Source organism: Rhinatrema bivittatum, chromosome 13 (genome assembly GCF_901001135.1).
Source record: "Rhinatrema bivittatum chromosome 13, aRhiBiv1.1, whole genome shotgun sequence".
Classification (NCBI taxonomy): Eukaryota; Metazoa; Chordata; class Amphibia; order Gymnophiona; family Rhinatrematidae; genus Rhinatrema; species Rhinatrema bivittatum.
The window spans coordinates 25,186,240-25,210,375 of NC_042627.1; the positions used below are offsets into that span (position 1 = coordinate 25,186,240).

General features: G+C 43.9%; 1 protein-coding gene across 3 annotated transcripts in view; it reads left to right on the forward strand.

The window, feature by feature from the left end:
• The window catches only part of TRIP4 (thyroid hormone receptor interactor 4), a 133,870-nt gene that overhangs the window by 100,487 nt on the left and 9,247 nt on the right, over positions 1-24,136 (forward strand). For all 3 annotated transcript variants that reach the window (XM_029574415.1, XM_029574414.1, XM_029574417.1), the window contains one exon: positions 9,259-9,361. In XM_029574415.1, the coding sequence (XP_029430275.1) occupies positions 9,259-9,361 (103 nt within the window). The remainder of the gene's footprint in view (positions 1-9,258; positions 9,362-24,136) is intronic.

Consider the following 24,136-nt stretch of genomic DNA (forward strand, 5'->3'; position numbering starts at 1 on the left):
TCGGCTGCCAGTAATCAAAATGGCGCCGGTGGCTCTTTGCCCTTACCATGTGACAGGGGCTACTGGTGCCATTGGTCGGCCCTCTGTCACATGATAGGAGCAATGGATGGCCCGTGCCATTTTTTAAGATAGCACCGGCTGTCCATTTTTGATTACTGGCAGCCGATGGCCCGAGAATGGGAGATCGCTCCCGGTGCCATTTTGATTACTGGCAGCCGACGGCCTGAGAATGGGAGATCTCTCCCGGGACCCCCGCTGGACCACCAGGGGACTTTCGGCAAGTTTTGGGGGGGGGGGGTCAGGAGGGTGGGGGTTGTAGTTAATTGAATTTGAAGGGTTGGGGTGGGTTTGGGGGTTTTTTCAGGGCAGCCGAAAAAAATCGCCCCGACCCGCAGGAAAACGAAATTTCCCCTGGCAGGCCGATAACGAAGGCCAAACCAAAAGGTTCAGCCGAATCACATCTCTACTGTCTACAAACAAATAGAAATAAGTTCAAAAATAGTGGACCATGACAATGTAAACAACACGAGGAGCAAACCAGCATAGAACATCGGTTTTTTAAATGCAGTTTTTACATATTTACTATTTTTAAAAAAATACGATGAATTGTGCAGTAAAAGGACATGAGCAACAAATGAGAGGGAAAAAAAAGGAGCTATTCTGCTTCTGCACGGTAGCACCAGTCTGTGACTGATGGGCTGTACAATCATTGCAGCCCCAGACTTTGGGAACCATGAAGAGCGGGGAGTGTAGAGTGAGGTAGTCAGAAGCCACTGACTTGGTAAAATGCTTTCAATAAGAATTCCTGTGCTGGCCCAGCATATGCAGACGAGCAAGGTGAATGTGCTGGTATTAGATGTGAGAGTGTTCATTTGAACTAAATAAGGGATAAGGCAGAGACTTAAGCAGCAGGAGGGCTTGATTTGTAGACAAAAAGGAAGTGGAACTGTGGAAGGGGGGGGAAAGGGGCGGGGCCAGGGTCAGGTGGGACCGGTGGGGATCAGGGCAAAGTATGAGCTGTCTCTGGCACTCATTCCCAAATCAAAGGCCGGTGTCTGCCCTTGACTCTGGATATACAGCTCCAGCAGTCTCTGCTTCCTTACCAGGGTTCAAATCCCACTGCCACTCCTTCTGACCTTGCGCAAGTCACTTTCCGCTGCAGTGCCTCAGATGTAAACCTAGATTGTGCCAAAAAAAGCCAGAGCTGATATACACTGCTGGCTCTGCTCAGCTTTCTGGGGTGGCGAAATGAAGCCCTTGCTAATGGACACAAAAAGGGATTGAATTAGCACATGTTTGAAAGGGGTGAGTAGTATTGGCATTCATCAAGGCCAGGGCTGAAGCCCTGACAGTTAGCACAGGTGTTTCAGACTTGCACTAATTCGGATCCTTGATTCTGCAGAGTCTGCTTCAGTATCTCCCCTCCCTCTGTTTCCTGCAAATCAGGGGAGAATAGGGGGCACAAGAGGGGAGGGGCTGGATTAGGGAACAGAGTTTCTTCTCTGTGTGCTCCAGGTTTACCCTCTCCTCTTCCCTGCAGGCTGCCTGGGAGGGAGGGGCTGGAGCAGAATTACCCCTGCTGCTGTGCCAGAACCTCGTTCCAGGCTGTTCCCCCACAATACGAAGCCCTGAGCAGCAGTATTAACAGAGAGAGTTTTAACGATTTTGCACTTGAGAGCTCCCTTTATTCTAATTTTTATTTGATTCCTAAGGAAATATTTAATTTTTTTTTGTGTGTCCTCTTACTTTGCTGCAATTGCCGTTCTGAAGCAGGCCCCGATGCTGATGAGCAAGTCCTTATTAGAATCCTGATACATGCCCAGGACTATTGCAGAACAGCTGAAGAGTGGACCCCAGGATGGGCATAGCTTAAAAAACAAACAAACCCCAAAACAGGGAGAGTGGCCAGCAGGGAAACAAAACTGTGTGAAAGCTATAAGAGAGTGTGTTGGCACAAAGAAAGAGGACAGAACCAGGAACTATGAGCAAAGGAGGAAACAATGAAAAGCAGGGTTAGGGTTTTGAAGAGGCCAGCTCCAAGGGGCTTGGAGCTGATACTGTACCTACATGCTGACTGCACTGTGGTAATTGGGTTTGTGTTTTATATTGCTATTATAGTGATTGCACTACCATGCAGAACCCCAACGCACAGTAAATGTCGCACAGCTACACTGAGTAACATGGAATTTTACACCTTAAAGAAGCTTTGGTTTGCTAGACCAAGATCTAGAGGTTGTAGAAAAGAATCAGGCTGAGTTTCATTGTAATGTGAAGGACGTAAGGTTGGAAACCACCTGCAATTAAAGTGCTGAGTAGAGAAGAAAATATCCGTGCTAGACCCCTTCGGGAGTCCGAGGCACTAGCCCATCTCTTCTTCCTAGGTAATATTGTTAAATGGACCCAGCCATCCACTCGGTGCTGCAAGCCTTTAGATGGTTCCCCAAGAAATGTTTCCAGCTCCAATTTGAGTGTTTTCTTCCCATTTTCAGAAGCCGCACTGACTGTACTCTGGAGAGGGCTAAGCTTACCACCTCGTGCCTGGCTAACAGCATATTAAGAAGGATAGTACAGAGCCCCGAGGCTGCTGGAGAAACTGCAGCTTTAGCATGCTTTCACATCATTTACAACTGATTATAGAACTGCTATACCTGAGTTCCCCCCACCATGGAATTTAGTTATTTAGTTGAAAGCCATTCAACATCTGGCTCCCTCTCTCACGGAGGCTGATTATAATAAGATGTGCTAGGCTGAGTGCACGCGGTTATTCCCACTTGTGTGCATAATTTTACTCCCAGTTTAATAAGGATTTTAGCGCACACATGGAAGTAAACGTGCACAAATTAGCGCTCCTCCTTACAAGTCCCATGTTAATGAAGGCATTGGCTATTGCTACCCAATACAGAGAAAGAAATTAGATCTCTGAAGGCTTAACTCATGGAGATGCAACTCTTGGGTCAGAGATGGAATAAAATTAGCTCGTTTCTGGGGCTCCAGTGCTCTGCCAGCATAGTCTCCAAGCTGGAATTTCTGGGCATGGGGGACCTGGGCTTTCAGGGTCCATTGTGGATCACCACACCTGGGAACCCCAGGTCCAGGACTATGCTAACACTGGCCAGAGAAATGTGAGCAAACTTTACTCCACCTCTGACCCAGGAGTTAAATTTCCAAGTGTAAAAAACTGGGCTAAGCATTGGGGTACTCGGATCCGGGATCCCAAGTCAGAATCGTTGTACTGCAACTGGCCTATCATTATGTAAGCTCTTTTGGGAAGTCATTGGGCAACACTCACTGTATGAACTACTATCCTGCTTCTCTAGATTTATGTAAGACCTAGGAGGCTGTTGGCTGAATGATAGCAGCATAACTGTGGGGAATGTGTGTATGCAGCAAATCCTGGAAGCATGAGGTGACAGCAGTACATAGGATTCTAGCGCTGCACAATGGTGACGATTGTGCTACTATAAATAAGTGCATGCCCCAAAGAGCTGACATGATAGACAGTCACACATACAACAGTCTTTTGCAAATGATAGTGACAATTGTCTTCAAAGAGAAGCACCTTTTAACATCTGATCCTGTCTAGTGCACCTTTTCACTTGTTTTTATGCACATAAAACGTGGGAGTAAAGAAAAATAGGAGCTAAGATTTAGCTCACTTTTTTAACTCCCATTTTATTATGTCAAGCCCTCTGTAAAGACTGGGTTGCTTGGTGATTGGCTATCTCTAGCAACCAATTAGATTCCTACCTGAAGGAAAGAGCCAATCAGCATAGCCTGTCAGCAGTCCTATACACTTCTAGCCCTTAACAGCTACCAATAGGTTGGATTTCAGGATATTCCTAATGAATATGCATGAGAGAGATTCTGCCTCCATTGTTTGCAAATCTATTTCATGCACGTTCATTAGGGATATCCTGAAAATACCAACCTGTTGGTGGTTCTTGAGGGCTGGGAGTGCATACCACTGCCCAAGGGCAAGGTTTCCCAAACCTGCCCTGATGAGTCCATCGTTGGTGAGGTTTTCATTTATCCACAGTGAATATCCATGAGATAAATGTAGATACACGGTACTTGGTCTCCAATGTATGCAGATTTATTTTATAAATATTAATTGTGGAAGTTCTGAAAGCCTAACTGGCTGAGGGGGTCTCCGGGTCAGGTTTGATTTAAAAAAAAAAAAAAAAAAATGGTCCCGAAGTAGTATTACTGCTGCTGTCATACAGGCCGATACAGTACAGTGCGCTCCGGCGGAGCACACTGTTAACCCGCGATTGGACGTGCGTTTTCGACGCGCTAGCTTTACCCCTTATTCAGTAAGGGGTAATAGTGCGTTGAAAACGCGCGTGCAACCCCCCGAAACCTAATAGCGCCCGCAACATGCAAATGCACGTTGATGGCCCTATTAGGTATTCCCGCGCAATTCAGTAAGTAAAATGTGCAGCCAAGCCGCACATTTTACTTTCAGAAATTAGCGCCTACCCAAAGGTAGGCGTTAATTTCTGCCAGCGCCAAGGAAGTGCACAGAAAAGCAGTAAAAACTGCTTTTCTGTGCACCCTCTGACTTAATAGCATGGCGATATTAAGTTGGAGGTCCCGAAAGTTAAAAAAAAAAAAAAAAAAAAATTGAAATAGGCCCGTGGCTCGCGGGTTGAAAACCGGACGCTCAATTTTGCCGGCGTCTGGTTTCTGAACCAGTGGCTGTCAGTGGGCTTGAGAACAGACGCCAGCAAAATTGAGCGTCGGCTGCCAAATCCGCTGACAGCTGCCGCTCCTGTCCGAAAAGAGGCGCTAGGGACGTGCTAGTGTCCCTAGCGCCTCTTTTTACTGCCGGCCCTAATTTGAATAAATTACTGTATCGCGCGCACAGGAGAGTGGACGCTCGCCTGCTCTCCCGCGATTTTTACTGTTTCGGCCCGTTGCCTGCTCTCACTGCTACTGTGGCCCTGATCCTACTGGCACTGAAAGATATCTTTGCCATATTTAAAATATTTACATTTATAGCCATTTATTTTTATTTGGAATATCTATATCCCATTTCCTCTCTTTACTTTTATATTTTCTATGTATATATTTAGTTGAAAAGCCCCATCACAAATGACAGGCAGACAAGTCATCCGTCTGTGTACTCAGAGGGCCCCAACTCTTCCTTCTTGTACCCCTTCCTGTGTATGAGTTTCCCTCTGCTGCTGCCCACTAGTAAGCTGCATCCATCCGGCTGCCTCTTTGCTGGGGCCCAGGCTGCCTGTTCTGCCACTTAACTCTTCATCATACATGTAGGACACACGTTCTATGCACAGCCGTTAAAACACCCATTCAGACCCACTACCTTTTGATATATATATATAATATATATATATATATATATATAGGCCGATGCAATAACATGCATCCAACAGTTGGACGCACGTCCATAACACTGATGGAATAAGGGGACGCACGTCCATAACACTGATGGAATAAGGGGATTAGCGCGTCCGCTCATCACATGTAAATGTCAGGTTGATGAGGCTATCATCTAGTATCATCAAATATTCAAAAAACATCTGAAAACATGGCTCTTCCAAAAAGCCTTTCCTCCAGTGCCCTAACCCTTATCCATCATTACCCAGAACATTTTCATAACGCATTCCATGAATGCTCTACTTTAATATTCGCCAATAATGACAACTTTCTAAATTCGTAAGTTATCTATTTAAGTGGTCAACCATCCCCTAATATAATCACGATAACTAATTTATTATTAATTCTATAAGTTATTCTGTAAGTCCTCAATTACGCCTTCAATGTATACTTACACCATCTCGTTATCTCTTTATTTAAATTATTGTAAAAGTTCTAAAGTTACTTTGTAAAAATTCTTGTTGTCTTGTAAAATAAGAACTCATGTCTTATTTGACCTAACAGTTTACTGCAAACCGATGTGATATCTCGATCGAATGTTAGTATATAAAAACAAATAAATAAATAGTACCCAGATGTAAAAAAAAATAACCGGGCGCCCAATACGCACATTTTAACCCTCAAAAATTAATGCCAGCCCCAGAGCTGGCGTTACGTCTTGGGGAGCCCCAAAAGTTGAATGGAAAAGCGAGAAAATACTGCTTTTCTGAAGTTCCTCAGACTAAATATTGTCGCAGTATTAAGTCAGAGGAACCACAGAAAGCAGCAACATGAAGAAAAAAAAAAAGTTGTCTTGATGGCGATCAGGTTCGGAAAACATGCTCAATTTACGAGCGAGCATCCATTTTCCTAACCCGTGGCTGTACACAAGTTAGGAAAATGGAGACTCGTAAAATGGAGCGTCCGTTTTCCTAACCTGTGCACAGCCAATTCTCCTGGGCACCTGATGCCGAAGAGCCACTAGGGACGCACGGTTTCCCCTGCCGCCTCCTTTTTAGCGCAGCAGCTCATTAGCATACTGCCATCGCGTGCCCAGGAGACGTGGATGGGCGAGCGTTAGGAAAGTGGGCGCTCAGTCATGAGTGCTGGTTTTTCGCACGCCCATGTTGCATTTGCCTGATAGTGGGATAAATGTATTTTTACGTGGTGTCATTTCTCCACTGATTATTACATCCCTCCACCCTAGATGTTCTTCCTGAGTGGCACAGGGGGCCCTCACCAGCTTGGAGAGTTGGAGGGATGTTCTTGCTCAGACTGTGGCTGCTGGCTGAGGTTCCTGTTGCACTTGCAGCCATTCTCCCTCTCTCCTGGGCTCAAACATATCACCTCTGGAGGGGAGGTGAAGAAAATGTGAAATGCTCTGCAAATGTATGCAAAGATATGCAAATGTTCCACATAATTGCTGCAGAGTTTGCTAACTTGCTGGAAAATCTTGAAAGAAGTCTTGCTACAGGAAATCAAGGATTGTACCTCTATCCTGCTCTCATCTACAAGTCTATAGTGTCATGTAGCACTATAAAAATGATTACTATTGGTAGAAGTAGCTTGGTCATAGTTCTGTCTTGGCACTGAATAATTCTAACCAGTATATCGGTGTGTGACTCCCTAATTTAAAAAATTCTTGGGTTGTAGTTCTTTCGTCTTTGGTGGCTTTGTTTTGGTTTTTTTTTATGGGGGGGGGGCCCTGTGCGGAGTTCCCATTTGCAGGTCTGCTACTTCAGAAATGACCTGTGACATACACCTTGAGAGGTAGCAACCTCAGAATGTCTTCCATGCTGATCTTAGTTCAATTCCTGTATCTTATACGAGCAATGCTGAACTCGCTAACTGGAGCAGCTTGAGCACTTAGCAGGCAAACCCTGGTATCCCACTTGGCGCTGTTTAACACTAAACATAAGAGCTGTCAAGCGAATTCTGTCCTCTGCAGATCAGCAGGACTGGATTGAATCAGTGTTTTCCAACCTTTCTTTGTCAACTGTCACTTTTTTGTCTGCCAAGGAAAGAACCTTTGGGTACTGCTTCCGGCACAGAATCCCAGTTCTTGCTGTATTTGAATTATCCCTTCCTCAGACTTCCATGTTTATTCTTTTGAGATCTTCTTATGTTTACCTTTGTTAAACCGTGAAGGTTAGAATTTGTCACATCCCAAGTGTACAGCATGCATGTGGTGCACATAATGCCCGGTTAACAGCCGTGGGAGCACCCCAGCATGGCCCCACCCACGTGGAGACATAAGTCATTCTTAATAAGTCTCACTGCTCTGTGTTTGTAAGACTCCTAAAATGAATTCTTGGAAGCCACAACATTTTCCTGAAACAGTGGCATTGTTAGTGCGTCATATAGGGAATGTAGAATCAACAGGTAAAAGGAATGTATTTCAGTTGGATTTAATTTGACATAAGCATGGAAGTGGAAAAAAGGTTACCAAATTGTTTGTATTTATTTCAAGCAATCATCAATTTAATAACCATGTCATTAAATGATTACAAGCCTTCTATATTTAGTAAGAACATAATTGTATTTATTACCCAGAGTATCGGGTATTTTTTCCAAAGGAGTCATTTCTACTTCCTCATATTGTGCCATACAACCAGGTAGCCCGTCCTGTCCACCATCTAGCGCGTGTGTATGTATATATATATATATATATATATATACATTTGTTTGTTTGCATAAACATTCTTCTGTACCAGAGATAGGCAACGTCTGTTCTAGATTGCTACAACCAAGTCTGGTTTTCAGGATATCTGCAATAAATATGCCTAAGATATATATTTGCATCCCCTGCTTCCATTGCATGTAGGAAGCTACTTACCCCTGTTCTATAGCTTTGTTCATAGCTTGCAATGGTGTGCAACAAAATAGATAAAATAAGACACAACAGTTGCGCTCATATGTTTACATACCCCTGGCAGAATTTGGAAGATGTGAACCATTTTAAGAAAACATGAGTGATCAGACAAAACACGTCTGTTATTTTTAATGTGTTACAAATTAAAATATTCTGCATCACAATCATTAAACAAAGGAAATAATGAAATGGTCCTGTCCAAAATTGTGCATACCTTTGAAATATACACTCAAGCTGACACACACACAGCATGAGATGACAATGAAGGGTAGGTATCCATACCCCTGCCTTGTCTGATTGTCTGTGTATAAATAGTCAATGAGTTTCTTAGCTCTGGTGAAACCGTTGAGCATTTCATCCAGGGCTGCACTGACTTTGGTGGTTACTGAAGCATGGGGGACAGCAAAAGAACTGTCAAAGGATCCTATGCAGTATTTCCCCCTTTGACCAACATGCGAAACATTCTGCATTCTTCTAATCCCCTGAGTCATGCCAGTCCCCCCATCATTTCAACTTTTAAGAAGTCAAAGTAGGTCCATTTTAAATGAAATCTTTCCAAGGCAAAAATGAGTTCCATTTTTCCTCTTCTAGAGTAACTGGCCCAATTCTGAGAGTTTCTACACTGTCATAGGGTCTAATAAAATCCTTTGAAATTCAGCAAACTTGAGTATTTGAGGACTGTAACTGCCAGTGTCTGATATTTGCTTGTGAAAGGTCTCCCACCGGAATAGATGTGGCTGTTTATCTTTGTAAAGAATTTATTCTGCTTGTTAGAGCAATGGATTTCCCCTAGACTGGGGAGTCGAGTTACTAACGTGAGAAGCATTCTTTTTCCCCCCGTTCCCATTCTTGGCAGTGGGGCCTCTTAACTAATAGCACCCTATAATGTGAGGTGCTATTTAATGAGCAGAGCCATATTTCAGTGCACCCTGTTTGTCTTGTCTGAAGTCATGGTGACTTGGGTGCTGTGTTTGATGCTTATGTCCATTTTCCTTTGTATTTTCTAGTACCCTGATCTGTGTCAGGAGTCTGGTTCACCATTTGTCTTTATCTGCACACATCCGCAGGAGCTGATCGTGAAATTCCCCATCAAAGGAAAACACAAAATATGTAAGTGGCAGTAGCCTAACCTAAAAGTCTCATGGGAAATGTATTTTTAAAATAGCAATACTTGATTTTTTCCTTATTTTTTTTTTCTCGTTCATTTTTCATCTTTTAAACCAGTCCTCAGAGCTCTCTCCCCCCCCCCTCTCCCCCCCCTCCATGGCCCCGCTCCCAGCCAGTCAGGTTTTCAAGATATCCCTAATGAATAGGCATGAGAAATATTTGTATACATAGGTAGTGCATGTAAATTCACGTATATTCATTAGAGAAAACCTGACTGGCTGGGGAGGGCTCCCAAAGGCCGGGCTTACCATCCCCGATTTTAAACCCACCCTCCTACAGACCATGTGCATGGGGTGACAAAAGAACCCTCTCACCAGCCCCAAGGCCCTGAATAAAGTCCCTCTCCTTCACCCTACAGCCGTTTTATCTCCTTTCCCAAGTTCCAGCATGTTACGTCTGTCTTGTGCCCAAGTGTTGCTGACCCCCATCTTAACAACAATTTCAACACTGGGTTAACGGGTGAGGCATGGGGTTGGCTAGCAGCAGTAGCCTTGAGGTATGGAGGGGATGTGGGATGTTTTATTTTTAAGGGATACTCTGTCTTCTCATTTTAAGCTTCTTTTTAGGATAATCTTGCTTTGCTTTCACGTTGCAGCTTAGCAACGTGTTGTTGAAAAGGCTTCTTGCTTGATGGTAATTTAATTCCTTTCATTTCAGTTAGTGGTATGGTTTTATGGCTGCAGAGCCATTCGTTCTTGTCGCTGTATTTCAAGTCACCAATTTTCAAGATTTCACAAAAATGAGTACTGGAATGCTTTCTTCTGTGTCTGACATTTATAGATATGCCCTTCAGCATTGCACTGGGATATCATCGCCTGCATTAAGTTTATTGGCCCTTGGAAACTGAAAGGGCCACTCTCATGTCTTTGTTTCCTGGTTTTATAAATTGTACGTTTTTGACACATTCTGGTCGTTTTCTACCTTGCATGTGAGAACCTAAAGCCAAAGGATAAGGAATTTAATTCTTCTGCTTTTTGCGTGACCTTTCCTACAACGTGTTCCTTGGGGGCATTACAAACAGTAACATAGGTTCGTTGTCTTGTTCTGGTGTTTAGTTTGTGAACTTGAGGTGTTAGTTACTATAGAAAAGAATAAATTAGCTGTGAAGGGGATTATTGTGGCGGTAGTCACAAGTGAGTAGTTGAGTAGCTGGGAAAAGGATTGAAATAGTCACATCAGAAAAAGTGCAATCAGCTAAGCCTCATGAGATATGACGTTCACAAGGCTGACACCATCATGGGGAACGTGGCCTTTCTCAGCTATGTTCGTGATAACTGGCAAGGACATAAACCCATCTTGCCCCCCTTATACTTTTTCATTCTGGGTTTAGGAGCCGATCTCTACTTGGAGAAAGGGTGCAGAGATTGGATCATCTTTTTTTTTTTTTTTCTTTTTAAATGTTTGCAGTGCTTTGGATGGCTGGGCCTCAGCTGTACAATCTTGCTTCTCTTTAAGATCTGCAGCCCAGTCAGGGTGCAGATGATTTAAGCAAGTCTTCAGACGTCAGTTCATGGCTTTTTTTTTTGTGGGACTTCATCGCACTGCAGTACCCGGTATAATATGTTGCTCAGTTAAGAAATGAGCAAGTCGGGTCGGGCCAGGCTCCTCCAATGACATTCTTCAGCTAATGTTCGCTTATAGCATAGAACAATTAATGCATGACAAACCAGATTTAATTGCACGTGATTTGAGTTCTTCATTATCAGCATTTGCAGAAGGTCTCTAGGAGTAGCTTCTAAGCACGAGAAGAGAATTCAATAATGAGAAACATTTGGAGTTGGAACAATCCAGCAAAGTGAATGTGTTTTGTCAGAACTTTGCCTGGATGTAACACTGCCTTTGGCAAAGCATAATACAAAGTTTGATTCTTTTCTTCTCAGTGTGTTCGATTTCAGCATCTCATTCTGGCTATAGCTTTCATAGGCACAACACCTGCAAGTTGTAGTTTTCAAGGTGTGCAAGCTTCCTTCTTTCACTTAGATATCAACAAAAAAAGATACTTGTAGACCTACTTTGCATTGCCAAGATGACCTTTTCAGTGCAGTTGAGTATTGCCGCTTCTAGAAATCCATAATTGTCAATTCCTTTGAGAGAGAGAGAACTTTCCAGGCTGTATGTTACATAAAAATGATGCCAGTCTCAGAATGAATTTGATGAGGTCCAGGTGGTTTCAGGATAGAGATCTTTTAGCCTCTGCTCATTTGTCCTGCTGGATATTTCTTGCTATTTTTTTTTTCCTTTGGGTTGAGGGGACCCAGCAGTTTCCTCCTGTTCCTTTGTGCTTCCAGCTCAGTCAGAACCAGGCAGAGATCCAGGACCACGAGCTTTTATTTGCAACTAGCCTAGGATTTTTTTTTCCCTGTGAATTCAGTTAACCCATCACAGCCACAGACCTCATGCATCAGGGCTTCCCCTGGATCTCTGCAGTCATGGACCCTAAATCTAGGCCTCAGACTCTGGTCTTCCACATAGCAGGGCTGCTGAGCTGACCCATTGGTCTTCCTCCTGCTGCTGTTCACATTTATGCAGAAGGGATAAATCTAATCCTTCCTGCCACATAACCGTGTTGCACAGAGAATAGAGAAGCAGAAGGGATAACAGCCCGGTTTTCTTCAGGCACTTGAGGCCAGCAGAAGGCAGAGAGAGAATGCATTTGACTGCCACCCAGTAACAGGAGGTAACCTGTACATGCTAGAATGAATTCCTGACAGATGTCCCTATTTAACTAGCAGACCTGTCCTTCCACACTTCTAATCTATAATAGAAACCTTTGTACCTTTGACAAATAGCTGGCATTATCTGTAATAGTCGTAACTTCAGCAAGTAACCCACTGCTTATTGTTGAATGCCCCTTCCCCAAAGCAAAAAATGTGGCTAACATGGGGTGTTATAATTGAACTCATTTAATAAATTAAAAAAGTGCAGCAGCTTTGCTTGTCCTTTTCTACACACCAGGGTTTTATTAAAAGCCCTCACTGCTCTTGGTTATCCTGATTAGTAGGAGAAGAGGACAGGTGGAAGAGTGGGACTTGGCATAGGATGAACTAAGAGCTTGGCTTTGTGTGTGCACAGCAACGCTTTGTAACCGCCTTCTACCGCTTGGCATATTCTGTGGTGACATTTTCCTGTTCAGAGAGCGATCGGTTTAACAGGCTGTCTGCATCACCCAGTGCTCTCCCTTCCCCATAGCAGGAGTGCTAAGAAACAGCAGCTGTAAGAAAAGGGAGGGGACCAGCCCACTGCTGTAGTTTAATCAGGACTAGGCATCCAGATGCAGTTCCTCCTGTGGAGGGACAGGGGAGGATTATTTATTATGTATGATTTATTACGTGTGTGTACACCACAATGTTTTATTATGATTTCATAGAAATCAAGAATTTAAATAAACCAAACTCTGGGGCTGGACACCATTGTCTTTTTCTCATTTCCTGAACTGTAATGAACTCCCAGTATGGAGTCGGTACGAAGAGCCAACCTATAGACTTGTCTGTGCCTCCCAGGTAAGCTGCGCTAGTAAATACTCTCACCAGAGGACGTCAGCAGTTTGTGGGGCCTTCTGCACCAAGGAATCCCATTTTATTGCATCGGTGAGACAGCAGTGAGATGGTGGTTTGATCACACAGGAAGGAAAAGCGTGTATGGAGGCTACAGTGGCTTATTCCAAGTGTACAGTTTACAGGAATCGGAAACGGAAGATGGCGCAAATAAGCATCTTACAAACCCCACATCACACACAGCTTCATAACATGTGCATTCCCCTTTTTGTAATTTAAAAATATCCTTTTTAACTGCCAGGTGCTGCTGTTTACTTTCTCTTCATTACTAGTTATTAATAGCTCTGATTTTGTCATAAGCACAAAATGACATGCAGTTTTCTTAGCTTGTGGGGAGATATATACATCTCCCCACGAGGCAGATAATATAACACTTTTAACTTTTTATATCTATTTATCATTTTATATAAATCCACAAGCATAAACTTGCAACAGAAAAAGCATTAGACTACTAGGATAATATATATAAAAAAAGGAAAAATAGAAAAGCATTACAATCGAACACTAATAAACCAACCCAAATAAGGAGAGACCCAGAAATGGGGGCAAATCCCCAAACGGAATAAAGGAAAAAACAAAGCTCTTCCAGTGAGAACATGATATACTTCATTACATAAAAATAGGACTGAGCCTGCCCAAACCAAGAATTTCTTCAGCAGAAAAAAAAATCTTAAATGCTATTAGAGACTCAAGCATTAATAAAAGATCTAAGCTTATCAGTTTCTAGAATAACACATTTTTCAGATGAAAAAGTAACTACATTTGCAAGGAAATCACAAAAAAAATAAGCAGCCAAAGCAACCTGACGTGTATCTAGAAATGCTTTTCTCCATGCCTATGTAACTCTACAAAAATCAGGAAATCTACATAGATTGAAAATACAGTCAAAGGATTAGATCACAATCATGACGAGGAAAATGTCACTAATAAGGTGGCTCTGGGTGACTTTCGACAGAAATATCCAGAGAAACCTCATAAGGACTTGTAACTTGACCACGACTTCCACCTTCAGGCTTTTTAGCACCTGAAAGGTAATAGGCCTTGCAACTAAAGGAAGGGCAGATTAAGATAACCCAAGCAACTCCCGCGTATAAGTCTTAAAAAGTTCAGATGGGGAAAACATAGCCACCTCAAGAAAATTGAGAATTCGAAGACTGGATGATCTGTCAAAATTTTCTAGAAACTCCAACCTGCGCTGTATAACAGCCGTGTCCTGCACCAAAGTGCTTTGAACCAACAAAATATTCCCAAGTCAGTTTCCAAGGATTTTATCTTCTCTGATTGAACAGAGGTAAGCGTGTTCCTGAACTTGTGTTCTAAAAATTATTTGCAGTGGCAGTTAAGGAAGTTAGCGACTGCTCCACAGATGTAAGTAGAGTCCAGATATGACCCAAAGTTATTGGCGAGGACTTGGGTAAGATGGAACCCAAACCAGCTAGCTCCCCTCAATGAGATCCGGTCGGCTCAGCCACTGAAGCCACATCTGACCCCCAAGGTTGTGACTGAAGCTACTACCATAGCCAGAGTCTCTCCAGTGCTTCCGATAGCCTGCAGAACTTTCTCTGATGGCCTCTGTCGTGTCGTGAACACAGCGGTGTCATCAACAACCTCATTGGGGAGGGTGGGGTGGTGAGTCCTATCGTCAGGGCTGAGTGAGATATCAAAGCTGCTCCCTCAGATGCAGCAGCAGCGAAGACAGGGCCCGATGAAGAAGAGAAGCTCCATAATTGTCGTTTGGCGCACAGAGGAGCTCTGAGGGGTGAGTAGGGGGAACACCCCAAAGCCTCTCCTATCGTTTAACCATTGAAAATGCTGAAACAACTTAAAAGAAACAAACTGCAGGAACACTCTTATCCAGTGTCCACACCCGACACCATCTTGCGTTCCCCCCCCCCCCCCCCCCATATAATAATTTTTTTGATTCAATAGTTTCCTCCTGCTCCTTTTAGCTTCTTGTTCAATTGGAACCAGCCTCCGTTGGGCTACAGTGCCATATGCCTTCATTCACAACTATCTGGGGAGTTTTTCACTTTTTGTGTCCCCCTTCCAACTTGCTTTACTCCAGTCATTACAGTACCAGTCCTTGACTAGATGCCAGGTACTAGAATGGAAGCTTCTGGAAGTCCTTAGTATGGCCACTGGGTGTTGACATTAAGTAATAGCAGACACTCCTGCCCGAGGGCTGTGAACACTACTTTTGCAGCATTCCCAGCCAACTCGGGAAATGGAAGACTTGACCCAAGAATTGAACCCAGATCTTCTGCGTGACAGTACACGGCACTGCCACTGAGCCACCAGGCCAGCGTAGGGCCCTATGTTTGTCATATGAGCATAGAGCCAAGCCATCTTTCCCTCTTAGCTCCAACTCGGGTAAGAAGAAGTTCAATAATACCTTACACAACGGCCCCTGAACCTTTCCCACAGTTAAGAATCATTAATCTCTTCCTTTCTCTCATTAAAAAGGATAGAACAGTTTGCTAGAAATCGGCTTCCTTCCTGTTTTTAAGTGCCAGCTTAGTGGTTCCCAAACTCTGAGTCCCCGAAGACTTGCAGACGGGGCATGAGATAAGCTGCTCTGTGGTTGTGGTCACTTAACCACCAAAACCCTAAGTACAAAACAGATCAGCATTTTGTAAAGAAAGTTAAACTGACAGATTCACATTTTATAGTACTGAGACATAAAAAGATTGGGCTTTGAAGCTGACTTTTATTTTATGGAAAAGTCTAGGAGTCATTGTTTTTTGTTTTCTGCCTCCTGCTCGTTGATCATCCTATTGATTATCTGTACTGAAATGTGTTTGCATTTCTTCTAGTCAAAGCACAGAGATGTTTCAGTGGCTGTCTTTGACGTTTAGCCTGCTGATGTGTGCTGTTTGCATGATTTCCAAAATCATAATTCTATTTTAGGTTTCATGTATTAAAGCATTTGAAAGAGTATACCACGGTTTGTGCTAATGACGGAATGTGATTGATGGGCAAACGAGTCCTCAGTCTAGTTTCTAGATCAAACTAATTTTTAGGCTGACCAGAGCTACCCGTGCTCCAGAGGCCAGGACTGTCAGGCATATCTGAATGCCTCACATCTTACCCAATGCAGAGGAAGACGTCCAACTGTTTGCCATCCTTGAAGTTTCAGCAGTACCTGCCTCATGAACAGGAAGGGATGATGAAGTGGAGAGAAAAATGAGAATGGCATTCTCATCACAAGACCCCCTCTTTCCAGCTTTAGATCTTTGAATATACTGAGAAGACCAGAGATGCCAAGGGTGGTCCATCCCAACCCAGTGAGCAAGATCGGAAGGCCAAAAAGTGAGAAATTTTCGGGCAGTGTCCAAAAAAACAACAAAAAACCTCTTGTCTGTAGGGACAGACATTTTAGGGTAGGGGACATTGTCTAACAACATTCGGTGCAATGCCAATACCATTTTTATATTTCTGGAAGAGAGAAAAGGTGCCATCTCGTATTCCACCACCATCAGACTAAGGTGCCAAACCCAGTGTGGCCTCCACTGTAGAAGTTTGGGAACACTGATGTGTTTAAAGTGACATCTCTAACAAAAGCACCCTTCTTTCCTGGGAACCCACGGAAGTAAAACGCTCTTATTCCCCTGTCCTTTCTTCTTCCGCCTCTCCCTTCCTTTCTCCCCCATACCCACCTGACTGAGCCCCCGCTGCTCATTCTCCTTTCCAATAACTTGCCGTCAGGCATGTGGTGCTGCCATGCCGCCATTTCTTGGCGGTTTTTGGGAGACCAGTGCAGGAGTATGGGTTCCATACGGCTTAAACTTCCCTGAGACCCCCATGAAACTCTGCCACATGCTTTGCATCTCTTCCCTCCCCCCTTCACCCCCAGAACAGGTGCAGGGCCATGGCCACAACCCCGAGTTTGATAAACACTGCATTAGCTGGTAGCTAATTAATATCTGTTTCTCACTGCAGGAAATTTGGCATGGATGGAAGATTTGATGTCGGGTCTCCCACACACAGACAGCAGCTCGACCTAGGCTGTCTAGCCAGCCTCCAAAACGGTTATAGCCAAAGCAGATAGGAAGGCAACTATTGGTCAGATGTGATCATTTTACTTTGCTGGGCATTGTTATTGCTTTAAATCTAGTTCACCTACACAGTAACCCTGCCAAATAGTCTGTTGTTCTTTGTGGCAATTTACATTTTTGAATAAAGCATCTTAGTGGTTTGTTGAGGGGGGGGGGGGAGGAGGAGTAGTTCCGCAGCGAGGAACCCTAGTCTCCTCCTTAGAAAGTAGTCTTCGTTTCAACCGCATCACTTGCCGCCAGAGACTCCCCCTTGCAAAGATCAGGATGTCTCCAGTAGAACTGATGAACGCATGCAGCACCAGTCTCTGTGCTGAACTCACCTGGAGCAGTATGAAACAAGCATGCGGTTTGTTTTTTTTTGTTTTTTTTTAAATTTGCTCTCACTGCTTAAGCTGGCTTTTTTTTAATTTTCTTTCATCCAAAACTGCTTAAGTACTGCTCATGAACTTCCCTACGTTTTGTCCTTTAGCCAACAGGGAATGTATTCTTTCCTTTATATTTTTTTATAATGTAAGCCCCCAGTCCCTATTCACCTGCCTTGCAGTCATCTAACCTGAGTATGCTCTTATTTTCTTATCTCTTTTATGCATCTCAGGTTTGGAGAGTATTAAATAGATAATCTTCTTTCAAGTGCAGTACGAGCTGTTCAGGATCTGCTTTTTTTTTTTTTTCTCCGTGAAATATTTTTTTCTTTCTTGTCCAAGGCAGCAGCTTCTCTTCAGCTTCTTTTAATAAATAAAACATCACAGGACTTAGCTACTGATTTCAGCCTAGAATGACAGCCCTATGGGGCGTCACTTCAGAGCCGTGTCTGTGTAACGTGCTTTGAGACCCGATTGTAAATGATGGGAAAGATAGGAGGAAGTGGTGGGGGGGGGGGGGATGGGTGGAATAGATTCAGAAGGACACCCACTCAAGAAAGGGCTTATGTCACAAGGCATTGTTTATCTTCCTATACAAGATTTCACTTCATATTGATAGAAATTCTTATACTCCTTATCAGGAAAAAAAAAAACCCAACCGGGCTGTCTGAGTCCTTTTCAAGCATTCACATATGCCATTAATGCGCTTATAGTTGTGAAAGGGAAAAATCAAGGTCCACTCTGGTGCCATTCATTTGGGTGCTGCTAATGCTGTATTTGTCCAGGAAAAAGTGTGTTTCATGCAGGACACAAGGAATCCCATGTAAAATCATGAGGCAAACTCTTCCCCAGGAATCTGAGGCTGAAAGCAGATTGTGAACAGTTCTGCTGGCATTGCATCAACTGTTGCACCTGCTTCCGCTGGAGCTGGCTAGGGATGTGCAGATATTTTTGGCTCTCACAGAACTCTTGTTGTAATGCTCATGGGACTAATAGCACTATTTAGAAACACGGGTCTGCTGGGGAAGCATTCCCTGCCAGCCCTTTCATGGGGTTTCAGTCCTACCTTGCAGCTGTGCCATTGGACTTCAGACACAGAGCTGCCAGCTAACGCCAGACCCTGACTGATGCTGAGTTTGTATTTGTGTATATTTTACTTTATTTATATTGACCAAAGCGAGGAAAGACCCAGAATGCTTTACGGGGGGCTAAAATCTGAGTGAAAATGTTCCTGCTGGTTTTGGAGTAAGTTGGCAGCTGTTACTGCCTGCTAGCATCCAGGCATGGCCTCTCCTGAGCAGAACCTGCCACTAGAATGGTTTTAAAAGGCTGCTTTTCTGCACTTGATTGTTATGGACAGACATAGGAGACTTCTACATATTGCAGTAGCACAAAGCTTAATCTCTTACCTGCTGTGAATCTTAAATTGGAGAAAGATCTGAGTGAAAAGGCACATACGGTTCTCAAAAATCTAAAGCAGATTTATTTTGCTTTTTTTTTTGTCTTGAAAGAAGGTGATATATATTAATGTAAGAGAGGCTGATTAATTATTAGAGCACTAAATATGCAGCCAGGATTATTTATTAAGCTTGTGGGTTCTAGTTTCAGCTCTGCCACTGATTTGTGGGCCTCCATTTATCCAAATGCACATTAGAAGTAATTATATTGTGCCTTGTCTTCTGCCATTCAGAATGCCTTATAAAGTGTGCAGGCATGGAAATGGGATGAAGCTGCCTAGTTTGGAAGTCTCTGAATAGCATTTCATAGTGGATGAAGAGGATGATAAAGGCATAATGGAAACAGAAATTGTTTCCAATAAAAAGTGATATAAAAGAGAACAAAAGTGTGAACAGTAGACTCATTAGTACAGACATATCAAGATAAGCCAGAGGAACCACAGGTGCTTGAACCTCTGAAAAAGTGTGGGGAGGGCTCAAGGCCACAGTGGCAGGGGAATAAAGTCCATTTCAATCTCTCTTCCTCCTTTCCCTGTGAACTTGCTCTTTTCTTCCCTTCCTCCCCCCCATGTGAATCTGACTTTTCCAGAAATGCAGGTAAGTGTTGGGACTGGGTTTGGCCACAGCGGGGATTTAGTGTGGGGACTAAGCTAGTCTAGGTTTACAGGACCTTCTACATCCCTGCTTTTGTGCGAGTGTTTGCTGGCTCAGTCCCCAGACTCGGTGTCTACTGAACCCCAACACCCTCCTGACACTTGTCAAAAGAAGGGCAGTGAAAAGAGGGTTGGAAACCATGGCAATTCTATGTAATAAACTGGCTTTCAGGAGCACTAAAATATCCTCAGATTACATACAATACTGAATATAAACAGCAGTTATGTACATGAAATTAAATCTGTAAAATAATCATAAAACAAAAGTAGCAGGAAAAATCACATAACTCAAAATAAAGTAAAAAACAAACAAACAACTAAGACCCATAAAGCATTAGAAACAACTGAATGACTGACTAAAACATAGGGATTAAGCCTCAAAAACCTTGGCAAATAACCAGGCTTTTATTAACTTTCTAAATTTAGTCGTTTTTCTGCAGGCAGAGAGTGTGCCCAGAGAGTTTCAGTAATTCTAAAAACATAAGAACATAAAATGCCATACTGGGTCAGACCAAGGGTCCATCAAGCCCAGCATCCTGTTTCCAACAGTGGCCAATCCAGGCCATAAGAACCTGGCAAGTACCCAAAAACTAAGTCTATTCCATGTTACCATTGCTAATAGCAGTGGCTATTCTCTAACGGGCAGATTTTAAAAGCCCTGCTCGCGTAAATCCGCCCAGATTTACGCGAGCAGGGCCTTGCGCACCTATTTTGCATAGGCTGCCGCCGCGCGCAGGTCCCGGGGTTTTTCGAAGGGGGCGTGTCGGGGGCGGGACCGGATGACGCGGCGTTTCGGGGGCGGGGCGTGGCGTTTCGGGGGTGGGACCCGGGGCGTGGCGCTGGCCCAGGGGCGTGGTCCAGGCCTCCAGACCAGCCCCCGAGTCGGAAGACGGCGCGCCAGCAGTCCGCTGGCGCGCGTAGATTTACGTCTGCTTCTCGCAGGCGTAAATCTAGGGACAAAGGTAAGGGGGGGTTTAGATAGGGCCGGGGGGGGTGGGATAGGTAGGGGAAGGGAGGGGAAGGGGAGGGGAGGGCGAAAGGAAGTTCCCTCCGAGGCCGCTCTTATTTCGGAGCGGCCTCGGAGGGAACGGAGGCAGGCTGCACGGCTCGGTGCACGCAGGCTGCCCAAAATCGGCAGCCTTGCGCGCGCCAATCCAGGATTTTAGAGGATACATGCGGCTATGCGCGTATCTTATAAAATCCTGCGTACGTTTGTTTGCGCCTGCTGCGCAAACAAAAGTACGCAATCGCGCTTTTTTAAAAAATCTACCCCTAATTGAACTTAATAGCAGGTAATGGACTTCTCCTCCAAGAACGTATCCAATCCTTTTTTAAACACAGCTATACTAACTGCACTAACCACATCTTCTGGCAACAAATTCCAGAGTTTAATTGTGCGTTGAGTAAAAAAGAACTTTCTCCGATTAGTTTTAAATGTGCCCCATACTAACTTCATGGAGTTCCCCCTAGTCTTTCTACTATCCGAAAGAGTAAATAACCGATTCACATCTACCCGTTCTAGACCTCTCATGATTTTAAACACCTCTATCATATCCCCCCTCAGTCGTCTCTTCTCCAAGCTGAAAAGTCCTAACCTCTAGTCTTTCCTCATAGGGGAGCTGTTCCATTCCCCTTATCATTTTGGTAGCCCTTCTCTGTACCTTCTCCATAGCAATTATATCTTTTTTAGATGCGGCGACCAGAATTGTACACAGTATTCAAGGTGCGGTCTCACCATGGAGCGATACAGAGGCATGATATTTTCCGTTTTATTCACCATTCCCTTTCTAATAATTCCCAACATTCTGTTTGCTTTTTTGACTGCCGCAGCACACTGAACCGACGATTTTAATGTGTTATCCACTATGATGCCTAGATCTTTCTTGGGTTGTAGCACCTAATATGGAACCCAACATTGTGTAATTATAGCATGGGTTATTTTTCCCTATATGCATCACCTTGCACTTATCCACATTAAATTTCATCTGCCATTTGGATGCCCAATTTTCCAGTCTCACAAGGTCTTCCTGCAATTTATCACAATCTGCTTGTGATTTAACTACTCTGAACAATTTTGTGTCATCTGCAAATTTGATTATCTCACTCGTCATATTTCTTTCCAGATCATTTATAAATATATTGAACAGTAAGGGTCCCAATACAGATCCCTGAGGCACTCCACTGTCCACTCCCTTCCACTGAGAAAATTGCCCATTTAATCCTACTCTCTGTTTCCTGTCTTTTAGCCAGTTTGCAATCTACGAAAGGACATCGCCACCTATCCCATGACTTTTTACTTTTCCTAGAAGCCTCTCATGAGGAACTTTGTCTAGTTGTGAGGATCTCATCATTCTGCTGGGAGTATAAATAGCCAAAAGATTGTTGAGGTAGGCTGGGATCCTTCTGTTGAGTACCCTACACATCACGCAGAGGATCTTAAAAATTCTTGCTCTTATAAGGGAGCCAGTGAAGGTTTTTATAACAATTGTGAAATATGTTTGAATATTGAAATCCCAAAGAGAACGCGAGCCACCATGTTCTGTTGTAATTCCAACCTCCTTAAAGCCTTCTCAGTGATTACTAAATATAGAGTCACAGTAATCAGTCTTGGATAATACTAGGGCACATGCCAACATTGTAAGCGCTAGTTTCCATAAAAATGGTTTTAATCTCCTAATTGTATGTAGGGAGAAAAAAAATTACGTAGTTAACTTTGAGATGTGATTAGCCATGGATAAGAAGTTATCTAAGATCACTCCTAAAATTTTCAGGGAATCACCCAAACAGCTTTGGATTTCTGCAAATTTACTTTAAACTTATGAGATGATAACCACAAGGCACTCTGATCCAGACAGTCATTGACTCTTGACCTTTATGACTTTGGAACAGAAAAGGAAGCAATAACCAGGATATCGTCTGTATAAAATTATCCACTAAAACCTAATCTCTGAATTAATGGAGCTTTAAAGAGAAGCAATGAAAGAATTGAGCGCTGGGGAACACCACAAGTCAAAGGCTTTAAAGCAGAGTATTGGTCATTCCATTTAATCTTGAAAAACCTTATCTGTAAGAAAAGGTTGTGGCACGTTTGTTTATTTTCTTAATTTTCTGGTGCTAACGAGAGGAAGAACTTGATCAGCATGGTACTTTTCTTTCACTTATATGAAGGTAACACCTTGATGCTGATCATTAAGTCCTCATCTATCTTATCTACCCCATTGTGCCTCCATTGCCTTCTGGTACTAGTTTTTGTTTGTTCCAAGGATTAGCTACAAATCAGGCTGTCTTGTGTTAATTTACCAAAGTTTACTTGTTGAATGCACCACCATAAGCTAATATTGTCTAGTCCAATGGCATGAAGGTAAGAAAGCTTAATTAGCTAAGAGAAATGGGTCTTATATATTTTTCCATTCTGTTAATTGAACAGGGGGTCCCAATACATGCGATCAACTTGGACCCATCTAGAGCTATCTTGGCAGCTGGGGAGGATTGGTCCCCAATGGTCCTGGCAGAAGGAGGCGATGTAGAATATAGTTTCTATATTTGAACAGAAGGAAATGGTTAACTTCCATTATCCCAGGACAAGCAGGATGCTAGTCCTCACATATGGGTGACGTCATCCACGGAGCCCTTAAGCGGGAAAAACTTCTGGCAAGTTTCTAGAAGTTTTAACTGGCTGCCTGAGGCTACTGAGCATGCCCGGCATGCCATGATATTCCCTGCCACAGGGGTCTCACTCCAGTCTTCTTTTTTCCGCGCTGCTAGCTGCATCGCGGTTTCCAGGAGCCCCGTGAGTTACCTCACAACGACTAACTTTAATTCTCAACTTTTTACCCTTTACGGGTCTCGCTCGGTTTGTCACCGGCTGGTGACAAACTTCATACTCTTTTTTGACAAAAAGGAATCCGAATTCATCGACGGATGTCGACGGAGAAAACCTCCGGATTCAAAAAATGTCCGGCCTGCAACCGGACTATGTCCATCACCGACCCGCACGTGGAGTGCGTCCGTTGTTTGGGAGGAGACCACGACATCGCTTCTTGTGCCCAATGTCAAGAAATGACGGCGAAAGGTAGGAAGCTTCGCCATGAAAGAATGGCTCAGATTTTTCAAATCAGAGCACCGACATCGCCGTCGACCTCGACTAGATCTTCCCCGATAGGCGTATCGAAGAAGATACTTCTAAAGAAAGTCCAACAAGGTTCGGGAGATGCTTCCTCGCCAACCCCGTCATCGTCCAGATCCGTTTCTGAGATCCGTCCCAAACATAAACACCGGAGACATCATGCGATTCCTCCGTTGCCATCGCCGGAAGAACCAAGGGCTAAACAGCGGAAGTTGTCATCGACCTCGGTAATCCCTTCAGAGGAATCGACACCGTCGACGTCCGTGGCGGACTTAACAACCTTGATTAAGAAGCTTGTCGCCGATGCCATGAAAGAAGCCATCCCGGCTGCATCTCCAATACCGGCCCTGGTAGGACCGATGCCGACCTACAGGTCGATGCCGACTCCCCAGTCGATGCCGGCCATCGGGCCGATGCCGATGACTCCATCGATGCCGGCCATCGGGCCGATGCCGATGTCTCCATCGATGCCGACTACCGAGTCGATGCCGGTACCATCGTCCACATCGAT